General features: G+C 44.2%; 1 protein-coding gene across 3 annotated transcripts in view; it reads right to left on the bottom strand.

Moving 5' to 3' along the window:
- Window positions 1-12059, bottom strand: part of LOC140398418 (zinc finger protein 652-like) — an 89893-nt gene that overhangs the window by 26559 nt on the left and 51275 nt on the right. For all 3 annotated transcript variants that reach the window (XM_072487088.1, XM_072487089.1, XM_072487090.1), the window contains exon 2: window positions 2360-3576. In XM_072487088.1, coding sequence (XP_072343189.1) covers window positions 2360-3502 — 1143 coding nt within the window. In that variant the 5' untranslated portion in view covers window positions 3503-3576. The remainder of the gene's footprint in view (window positions 1-2359; window positions 3577-12059) is intronic.

Consider the following 12059-nt stretch of genomic DNA (forward strand, 5'->3'; position numbering starts at 1 on the left):
GAACGATTGACTATGCACCAGAATCAGTACGTTGTTTAGCAACTTTGGGGGGGGCGAGAGGTGGAGCCAAAGTAGGAGACCCAAAAAGGAACTCCGACACAAGATCCAAAAGGGCCTTCAGAACAGGAGATGCCATCTGTGTGGACTTTGGTGATAACTCCTAATGGATCCCAGGAGTGGTGTTGGTAAAGGCTGGTCTGGTTTCTTGAAAAGTCAAAGTCCAAGGGAAGGCAGTGAAAGACCACCAGGACCACATGAGAAGCAGGGAATCCAGTCCAGCAGAGACGAGCCTCCGTCTGTGGCCCTTCAAAACTCAACAAGGAAGTGACGATCTCCACTCCACTTCACACACCCCAGATCCGGCTCCACCTTCCACCGACTCGAGGCCTTGTGCCAAGTGACGAAAGAGGCCTCATCATCTTGGGAGTGAAGGGCAAGATTCGGACTTGAAGGGAAGGGATGTGATAATTCTCACGAGGAAAAAAAAAAAAGGAAAAAAAAAAAAAAAAAAAAAAAAAAAAAAAAAAATCGCTGATTGTGGGCTTTGTAGAAGAAGAGTTCCCATGGCGAGCAGGCAGAGGCCCACACAGCTGGAGCAGGTTAGCAGGATAGTTAAATGTAGCTCTCAGACCCGGACCGGGAAAGTCCCTCCCCCCCACGATTATGATTCCAAATCAGTTACCAAAAAGGCAAAGTAAAATACTAAGGATTTAATATCAATGCACTGATTTTACAACTTGGATGAAAATCTAAGCATAATATGAAAAACTGTTTACTCAGTAATTAATAACTACTGTACAGGAAATAAACCTTGACAATTAGCATGTGTAAAGCTAGTCATAAAAATCCAGATATCCAATGCATGTAAAAGTGTTCTGAGCCATTTAAATTTTAATTTAAGATGAATATGTGCAGTGTGTTTTCTCCTGACGTTGCTCAATCTGTTTTTTTTAAATAAAAGCAATGAAGATGAGTACTTCCACATCACTGGTACACACCAATGGAAATTCAAACTCATTGAAAAGAAGTAGGCAAGAGCTGTATTTAATTCTTCAAGAACCTTATAAGAACCATGGCAGATAGGGAGACAGAGCCTGAGAGAGAACAGTGCTGAATTTTCCATTTTTAAAAACAAGTTCCCATAAGCTGACTTCAACATTTGTGATGAAAATGTTAAGATTTTAGCAACAGAAAGGTTACTAGCGTTCAGGGCACCATACAAAAAGTATGCCGTGAACTGAAGTTTAATTATATCCCATCTGTAATCATCTGAATAGAAATGCTATCAAAAGGACCAGATACCAGTTCAAAATAAAAATAAACACTAATAGCTTGGCAATTCACTTTCACTTCTAGCCAATCCCAATAGCTTGATGAACCAACCATAACAATCGTTACCATGATTTTGCTATACTTGGATCTTACCAGCCTTTTGTGACACTCATTTCTTATGTCAGGGTTATTGCCTACGCTCTGATCACATTGACAGTTCAAACAAGCAATCTGATAGGAAGACAATAAATATCTTAATTGCACTGAAGTTCATTTTTAAAAGTCACACATTGATGTCCACCTGTGATGAAAACTAAAGTGACTGAATCATCACAAAGATAATATTGCTTCAATGCGCACAATGTTATCTCAGTTGAAAAATGAAATGAAAATCGCTTATTGTCACGAGTAGGCTTCAATGAAGTTACTGTGAAAAGCCCCTAGTCGCCACATTCCGGTGCCTGTTCGGGGAGGCTGGTACGGGTTATATCCATCTATCAAATTATAAAACAATTCTCATGTCCTTTACTCTGACATTCATATCAGATCAATTTTAAATTTAACTGCCATAAATCTCTCCACTACTGAAAATGTACTCATCAACACAAACATCTACAAAACATTTTTATGCTTCAGGACCAGTAACTGCTGTAATGCATGAACCCCTTGCATCGGGATGTCCCTTGTATCCACTAAACCACAACAAAACAGAAAGGAATAATGCCATTATGGTCTCCATTCCACTGAGATCTTCACTTCATCTCAGCTGTGGGACTAATTGGTTAGTGGCAGCTGGGTTTCATTGTGGGGGTGGGGGGGAAGAGAGAGAAATCAATTGGTCATTGTACACCTTTGAGTGATTAACTGACACAACCACATAGGAGGCCTGGGAGCAGGCTTTTTAACTTTGGTGCCAGGTAGGGAAAATCCTGCAGGCTTGAGGTGACAAAAGCGAGTGACTTCAAAGGGAAACAGAACCCGAAATAAATTGTCTTGTTTCCTGACAGACGATCTACTTCATGATTAAGCTAGAAAATGCAAAATGTACATTACCACTTAATGCAACAAAAAAAAAACCATAGCCTACCTGAATATGTTTTTCACACTCAGTTTGTTGATGAAGGACGAGTTCACTTTCCAGCACAAATTTTTTCCCACACTTATCACAGATCTGCATTCGACTGTGAGTGACATTCATATGCTTTTCAAGATACCAGCGATTATTGAAGACTCTGGGACATTTCTCACAGGTGAGATTCTGTTTTTCTTCAAAATGTTTTCCTTTCGGTGCTGGAGCTTTGGGGTTTTTACTTTTCCTCAGCTTAGGCAAAGTAATCTTTGCACTTGCCCTTAAAAGAGTTGCTTCTGTTGTTCCCATTCTGCTGGTCCCCTTGTTTTTTCTGTGTTTGATGACGTCTTCTACTTCTTCTTCATCCTGCTCATCATCTTCAGTGTCAATGTCATCAACCTCATCATCTTCATCGTCCTCCTCTTCATCATCGCCATCGCTGGAGTCAACTGTGGCAGTTTTCTCAGATTGTGAAGATGCACATTCTGTCCCTTTTGAAACATTTAAAGTCTGGTTATTAAGATTTACCTCAACTATGATTTGCTCTTGATTATAGGATCTCTGGTCATCCGAGTCATTTGAGTCTTCTGCATCTCCTTCCATTCCACAAACATCCTCAACTTGCTTATTTTCTTCATAATATGCTTGGTCTCTCGTTTTCAAATGTCGTTTTGCCATTGTATCCTCTACCTTCACCAAATATGGTTTATTCTCTTCCCTTGGATAAATCTTGGTGGATAAATCAAGTTCTTTGTCAGCATTACAATAAAATGAAGGTGAGATCTGAGAGCACTGTTTTCCCTCCTGGGCCATCCCACAAACGTGCAAAGCACAACTGTCAATCAGATTCTTGCAAGTATTGGCAATGTGACTCATCTGAAGGATCCTGACTATATTTACCACCTCCTGTACATCATATGGAATCACATCAAGTCTAGATGCATAAATAAAGCATAATATCTGATTGAATCTTTGCAATGTTAGGACCTCAGTAATGAGTTCAAATTGCTGCAAACACTTGGTCTGCACGAAGAGCAATAGAAAGAACCAGCTAAATGCTATTTTGTTAGCAACAAACAATTGCTTCCGTTTTGTCACAACAATGCTGTCATCACAGAAGTGAGGCTCAAACATGCACTGTTCTCTTTGTTCATCAAACATGTGCAGCGGAAATAGACATTCTCCTGTAGAGGGTTCGCCAACAAAAGGTAGACGGTAGTCTTTTCAATCTTTAGCTGTAAGAAGAAGAAATAAATATCTTATCACCTGTAAATCACCAAGTTGAATACATCTGGAAGTTTGACAATAACCAAGAAAGCATAAAAGCAACATAATCAGAACAATGAACAAGAAGTGAATAAATAATTGAAAGTACAGCAAGTATCTGTTAAAGACACATGGCTCAGATTTTCAGCTTGTTTCATGATCAGAATTGTTAAACGTTTCCTGTAATTCAATTTTGGTATTTATTTAGAATCATTTCCAACAAGATATATCTACAGAACAATGGGTAGGATTCCACAGTCATTCTGATGTTTCCCAATTGAACACTAATCACGCGAACATTTATCCAGTTACAGTAATAAATCAAATGAATAGAAATTCCTTGGATAAATTAAAAATATATTTAGAATTCCTTAGAATTTGTTTTTCAGTTAAGGGGCAATTCCACCTACCCTGCACATCTTTTTAAAAAATCCAAGGACCTGGGTTCGATCCTGGCCCTGGTTCACTGTCAGTGTGGCCTTTGCACATTCTCCCCGTCTCTGCGTGGGTCTCACCACACAACCCAAAAAGATGTGCAGGGTAGGTGGAATTGCCCTTAATTGGAAAAAACATTTGGGTACTCTAAATTTATTTTAAAAAGAATATTAAAAATTCAGCATTCATCTTGCACCACTAAAACCTGGAGTTTAGATCCCAATAGCTTCAATCAAGTCCATGCATCTCATACTGACACCGATCAGCTCTTGACCGTGTGACTGGTTGACTGTATCATACATAGAATTTTCCTCTGGTATTCAACAGATCATTGACTCAATGTATTTCAAAAAGTGCAAGAATGATCAAGTATTTTTCCAAGAACTAAACTTTAGTGCAAGTAAACAAATGTAGGGGATAATTACTCTACATTGACTTTGCCCATTTGCATTAGTAATCATACAAAAATATACCCACATGCAGGTTTAAGTTGTCACCAAAAGTTAAAGTTCAAATACTTTTTAAAACAAGGATAATTTTTGTCAGGATATTAATGGTTACAAAACAAGGTGGGCGACATGAAATTAAGGTATTTAGACTAGCCAGCAATGGTGAATAGGGTACACATTTAAGGAGTTAAATAGCCTACATATTCTTCTCCAAAAATTGCATTTTTGTTATCCTTAACCATAACTGAAAATCCTAATAGGGAGTTTGTATCTTGTACATTAAAAAAAAACATTTTCTAATGCCTTTGAAACTGGAACTTTTGTAGTAAGTAAAAAATTGAATAGCAAAATGTTTCTGGATAGTCAGGTGTTTACAAGTTATGTACTTCCAATGCAAAATAAACTGAAAGATGTGAAATGAAATGAAATGAAAAATGAAAAAATGTATTGCCAAGTGTCCAAAACGTCACTCAGCCCAAATGATTTTCACACAATTTCCTCTTCGAACATAGAACAGTACAGCACAGTACAAGCCCTTCGGCCCACGATGTGCTGACCATTTATCCTAATCGAAGATCAACCTAACCTACACCCCTTGAATTTACTGCTGTCCATGTGCCTGTCCAAGAATCGCTTAAACGTCCCTAATGACTCTGACTCCACCGCCTCTGCTGGCAGTGCATTCCATGCACCCACCACTCTGTGTAAAGAACCTACCTCTGACATCTCCCCTATACCTTCCTCCAATCACCTGGGCTGGTTTAGCATACTGGTCTAAATAGCTGACTTGTAATGCAGAACAAGGCAGCAGCGTGGGTTCAATTCCCTACCGGCCTCCCCGAACAGGTGCCGGAATGTGGCAACTAGGGGCTTTTCACAGTAACTTCATTGAAGCCTACTTGTGACAATAAGCGATTATTATTAAAACTATGTCCCCTCGTGACAGTCATTTCTGCCCTGGGTAAAAATCTCTGGCTATCCACTCTATCCATGCCTCTCAACATCTTGTACACCTCTATCATGTCACCTCTCTTCCTTCTTCGCTCCAGTGAGAAAAGCCCGAGCTCCCTCAACCTTTCTTCATAAGGCATATCCTCCAATCCAGGCAGCATTCTAGTAAATCTGTTCTGCACCCTCTCCAAAACATCAACATCCTTCCTATAATGAGGCGACCAGAACTGGACACAATATTCCAAGTGTGGTCTAACCAGGGTTTTAGAAAGCTGTAGCAAAACCTCGTGGCTCTTAAACTCAATCCCCCTGTTAATGAAAGCCAACACACCATAAGCCTTCTTAACAACCCTATCAACCTGGGTGGCAACTTTGAGGGATCTATGTACGTGGACCCCAAGATCCCTCTGTTCCTCCACACTTCCAAGAATCTTGCCTTTAACCCTGTATTCAGCATTCAAATTCGACCTTCCAAAATGAATCACTTCACATTTATCTCGGTTGAACTCCATCTGTCACCTTTCAGCTCTGCATCCTGTCAATGTCCTGTTGTAACCTGCAACAACCCTCAACTCTATCGACAACTCCACCAACCTTTGTGTTATCGGCAAACTTACCAAAGCACCCTTCCACTTCCTCATCCAAGTCATTTATAAAAACCACAAACAGCAGAGGTCCCACGACAGATCCCTGTGGGACACCACTGGTCACCAACCTCCAGGCGGAATACTTTCCATTCACTACCACTCGCTGTCTTCTTTCGGCCAGTCAATTCTGTATCCAGACAGCCAAATTTCCCTGTATCCCATGCCCCCTGACTTTCTGAATGAGCCTACCATGGGGAACCTGATCAAATGCCTTACTGAAATCCATATACACCACATCAAAGAACTCAATGAGGTTTGTGAGGTATGACCTGCCGCTCACAAAGCCATGCTGACTATCTTTAATTAAACTATGTTTTTCTAAATAATCATAAATCCTATCTCTCAGAATCCTTTCCAGTTTTTTGCTCACCACAGGCATAAGACTGACTGGTCTGTAATTCCCAGGGGATTTCCTATTCCCTTTCTTGAACAGGGGAACAACATTTGCCTCCCTCCAATCATCCAGTACTACTCCAGTGGAGAGTGAGGATGCAAGGATCATCGCCAACTGCGCAGCAATCTCTTCGCTTCCCGTTGTAACTTTGGGTACATCCCGTCTGGCCCAGGGGACTTATCTATCATGATGCGTTTCAAAATTTCCAGCACATCCTCCTTCTTAATATCAACTTGTTCAAGTCTATTAACCTGGTTCACGCTGTTCTCATGAGCAACAAGGTCCCTCTCTCTAGCGAATACTGAAGCAAAATATTCATTTAGGACCTCCTCAAACTCTAGGCACAAGTTCCCTCCACTATCCCTGATCGGCCCTACTCTGATCATCCTCTTATTTCTCACATAAGTGTAGAACGCCTTGGGGTTTTCCCTAATCCTTCCCGCCAGGGCTTTTTCATGCCCCATTCTAGCTCTCCTAAGTCCATTTTGTAGTTCCTTCCTGGCTACCTTGTAACCCTCTAGAGCCGTGCCAGATCCTTGCTTCCTCAACCTTCCGTAAGCTCCCTTTTTCCTCTTGACTAGAAGCTCCACTTCTCGTCATCCAAGGCTCCTTCACCTTACCATTCCTTCCTCGTCTCAGTGGGACAAAACTATCCAGCCCTCGCAACAAGTGCTCCTTAAACAATCCCCACATTACTGTTGTGCATTTCCCGGAGAACTGTTCCTAATTTATGCTCCTCAGCTCCTGTCTAATAGCAGTATAATTTCCCCATCTCCAATTAAATACCTTCCCATACTGTCTGTTCCTATCCGTCTCCATGACTATGGTAAAGATCAAGGAGTTGTGGTCACTGTTACCAAAATGGTCTCCCACCAAGACATCTGACATCTGGCCTGGTTCGTTGCCAAGCACCATATCCAATATGGCCTTTCCTCTAGTCGGCCTATCTACATCTTGAGGCAGGAATCCTTCCTGGACACACCTGACAAAATCGGTTTCATCCAAACCATTTGCACCAAGGAGATTCCAGTCAATACTAGGAAAGTTGATAGCACCCATGACAACAACTCTGTTACTTCTGCGCCTTTCCAAGATTGGCCACCCAATCTGTTCCTCCATGTCTGCTGCTATTGGGGGGTCTATAGAACACTCCCAATAAAGTGACCTTCTGAGGTGATGTCCAAACCAAAGGTCAGACACAATAACCACCCCACAGGGGCGGAGAGTTAAAATCCCACCATGCAAATCTGAGGTTTGAATTAATTTTTAAAAAAACAGATATTCAAATTGTTCAACCAGTTGTCCAACTCGTTCTAGAATATTCTTAGGCAACCTGCTATAAATTTTACCCAGTCTAACAAAAATGCAAAATCCAGTCCCACACCAGGAAGGTTGACTTTTAACTGTCTTCCTGAAATGGCCAGCAAGCCACTTTTGTTATCAAACTGCTACAAAGACTGCAGCGATTCAAAGGTTCAGCCACAACCTGCTTTCCAGAGCAACTAGATGCCAACCTTCCCGAAAGAACATGGAAGATTGCACAAGTCAACTTCCTCAACTTAAATAACATAAAAGGGGCACTCAGTTAAATAAATGGTCCACACAATTCTAAAAGAGGGAATCATTGATAGGGAATACATTGCTGCCTTACCAGTGATAGCCACATCCTATGAATTAAATTGAAACATCAGAATTAAAAACTCTGTGGTCTGCTTTTAAAGCGTTCTCAAAATCCATCTTTCAAATCTGGCCTCGAGTATTCCCCCCACCCCGCAACCTTACATCCATGACTCAGCATCTGTTCCTTTTATTATTGTCAATGCCTCGGATGCCTTGTGCTGTGCATAAGAAGCACTATATAAATGCATGCTGCTGCTGTTGTTGTACGATTAGGTTTTCCAGGATTTCTTTTTCCATACAAGCACATTCAGCACCGAAGAAGGTAGCTCGACTCATCGTGTCTGCGCTGGTTCTCTGAATGAGCATTTCACCTACTGCCATTTTCCTGCCTTCTCACTGTAACCCTGCACATTATTTCTAATAATAATCTAATCCCCTCTTGAATGTCTCAATCACGTGCTCAGGCAGTGTATTCCAGACCCTACCCACTTGCTGTGTGAAAAAGTTTTTTCTCACATCATTTTTGCTTCTTTTATTGATTTATCTTAAATCTGTGCCCTCTGGTTCTCAATCCTCTCTCCAATGAAAACAGTTCCTCCATATCTAGACTGCCCAGGTCCTCGAGACTTTGAATACTTGTATCAAATTTCCTTTCAGCCTTCTTTTCTCCATGAAAACAAAGGGTCCAAATTTCTCCGATCGATCTTCATAGAAGAAGTTTATCACCCCTGGAATCATTCACGTAAACCTCTTCTGCATTCTCTCCAAAGCCTTCGCATCCTTCCTAAAATGTGGTGCCTTAAACTGTACGCAGTGCTCCAGCTGAGGTCTTTTACAAGCTCAACATAACCTTCTTGCTCCTGTACTTGATGCCCACATTAATAAAGCCGAGGATACTGTAGGCTATATATTTTTTTTTAATAAACATTTTATTGAGGCATCTTTGGTATAGTGACAACAACAAAATAAATATACATGAAACCATAAACATAGTGCAAAAGCCATTTACCTCTCATACAGGTCCCACCCTTATTGAACCCCTACTCTAATCTAAACTACTCCTCCCCCCCCCCCCCCCCCCGTCTGCTGACGGTCTATTAATTTCCTGCAAAGAAGTCGATGAACGGTTGCCATTTCCGGGTGAACCCCAACTCTCAAGGCAAACTTGATTTTCTCCAAACAGAGAAAGCTAGCCATGTCCGATAGCCAGGTCTCCGACTTTGGGGGCTTTGAGTCCCTCCATGCTAATATTATCAGTCTCCGGGCTACCAGAAGCAGGAAGCAAAGGCCAGAACGTCTGCCTCTTTCTCCTCCTGGATTCCTGGGTCTTCTGACACCCTGAAAATCGCCACCTCTGGACTCAGCGCCACCGTTGTTTTTAAACACATGACTTCCGTAAACCCCTGCCAAAATACCCTAAGCTTTGGAAATGTCCAAAACATGTGGACATGGTTCGCTGGTCCTCCCGCACATTTTGCGCACCTGTCCTCCACCCCAAAGAATCTGCTCATCTGGGCCACTGTCATGTGAGCCCGGTGAACAATCTTAAATTGTATCAGGCTGAGCCTGGTACATGTTGCAGATGCGTTGACTCTACTCAACGCGTTTGCCCATAGACCATCCTCTATCTCACCTCTCAGCTCCTCCTCCCACTTGCGCTTCATCTCCTCGGTCTGCGTCTCCTCCCACTTGCGCTTCAGCTCCTCGGTCTGCGTCTCCTCCGACCCCATAAGCTCCTTATAAATGTCCGAGACACTCCCTTCTCCTACTCACTCTCTGGAAACTACACTGCCCTGAATCCCCCTTAGCGATAGGAGCGGGAAGGTTGACACCCGATTACGAAGGAAGTCCCGCACCTGCAGATACCAGAATTAGTTTTCCCTCGCCAACCCAAACATTTCCTCCAAAGCCCTCATACTCAGAAATCTCCCCTCTATGAACATATCCCCCAACCTCTCAATCCCCGCTCTCCGCCAAAACCGGAACACCCGTCCATGCTCCCCGGGGCAAACCGGTGATTATCACAAATTGGGGCCCAGACCGATGCTCCCACATGCCGCCTCCACTGGCCCCAAACTCTCAGGGCCGCCACCACCACTGGACTGGTGGAGTACCGCGTCGGCGGGAACGGCAGAGGCGCAGTTACCAACACCCCCAAACTGGTGCCCTTACATGAAGCCACCTCCATACGCACCCATGCCGACCCCTCCCCCACCACCCACTTGCTGATCATGGCTATATTAGCCACCCAGTAATAGTTGCTAAAATTTGGCAGCGCCAGCCCGCCCTCTCCCCGACTCCGCTCAAGCATTACCTTTCCTTACTCGCGGGGTCTTGCCCGCCCAGACGAAGCCCGTGATCACACCACTGACCCGCTTAAAAAAGGAACACGGAATAACGATGGGGAGACACTGAAATACAAATAGGAATCTCGGGGGACCGTCATCTTCACCGTTTGATCTCTCCCAGCCCGATACAACGGAAGCACGTCCCATCTCTGAAAATCGTCCTTCACTTGGTCCACCAGCCGGGCCAGATTCAATTTATGCAGCCGGTCCCATTCTCGCGCCATTTGGATGTCTAGGTACCTAAAGGTTCCCTTTACTAACCTAAATGGCAGCTCTCCCAGTCGCCTCTCCTGTCCCCTCGCCTGGACCACAAACATCTCACTCTTTCCCATATTAAGCTTATACCCCAAAAACCGGCCAAATTCCCCTAGAGTCCTCATGATTTCTTCCATCCCCTCTATTGGGTCCGAAACGTAGAGAAGCAGGTCATCCCCATAGAGCGAAACCCTGTGCTCCACGCCTCCCCCCCCTCTTCCCCCGGACCAGTCCTCTCCAGCCCCTCGAGGCTCTCAGAGCAATTGCCAACGGCTCTATAGCCAGCGCAAACAACAGTGGGGAGAGGGGGCAACCCTGTCTCGTCCCCCGGTGCAGTCTAAAATAGTCCGATGTTGTCCTATTCGTCCGTACACATGCGACAGGAGCCTGATACAGTAACCTGACCCGTCAATAAAGCCCCGCCCGAATCCAAACCGTCCCAGTATCTCCCACAGATAGTCCCATTCTACCCGATCAAAAGCCTTTTCTGCATCCATTGCGATCACTACCTCCACCTCCCTACCTTCCGGGACCATCATGATCACATTTAACAGCCTTCTTACATTGGCCACCAAGTGCCTGCCCTTAACAAACCCCATCTGGTCCTCCACAATAACGTCCAGAGCACAATCCTCGATCCTGGAGGACAAGATTTTGGTCAGCAACTTGGCATCTACATTCAACGGGGAGATCGGCCTGTAGGACCCACACAGCTCCAGGTTCTTGTCCCACTTAAGAATCAGCAAAATCGTTGCCTGTGACATCGTCGGGGGCAACACCCCTCTTTCCCTTGCCTCATTGAGCATCCTCAACAACACCGGCCCCAATATCCCCGAGAACCTTTTACAAAACTCCACTGGGTACCCGTCCTGACCCGGGGCCTTACCCGCCTGCATGACCTTCAAGCCCTCCATTGTCTCCTCCAGCCCGATTGGGGCCTCCAGCCCTTCGACCCGCTCCCCGTCCACCTTTGGGAAATTCAGCCACTCCAAGAAGTGCCTCATCCCCTCCGGTCTCTTAGGGGGTTCCGACCTGTACAGCCTACTGTACAAATCCCTAAACGCCTTATTCACCCCTACTGAATCACCAACAGGTTCCCATTTTCCTATCTCCCTAGCTGCCTCCCTCTTCCTAAGCTGCTGTGCAAGCATTCTGCTGGCCTTCTCTCCATGTTCATAGATCGTCCCCCTCGCTTTTCTCAGCTGCTCCACCGCCCTCCCTGTGGTCAGCAATCTAAACTCCACCTGCAACCTCCGCCGATCCCTTAAAAGCCCTGCCTCTGGGGTCTCCGCATACCTCCTACCAATCTGTAGTAACTCCTTTACAAGTCGGTCCGTCTCCGCCCTGTCCACC

Source organism: Scyliorhinus torazame, chromosome 21 (assembly GCF_047496885.1).
Source record: "Scyliorhinus torazame isolate Kashiwa2021f chromosome 21, sScyTor2.1, whole genome shotgun sequence".
Lineage (NCBI taxonomy): Eukaryota > Metazoa > Chordata > Chondrichthyes > Carcharhiniformes > Scyliorhinidae > Scyliorhinus > Scyliorhinus torazame.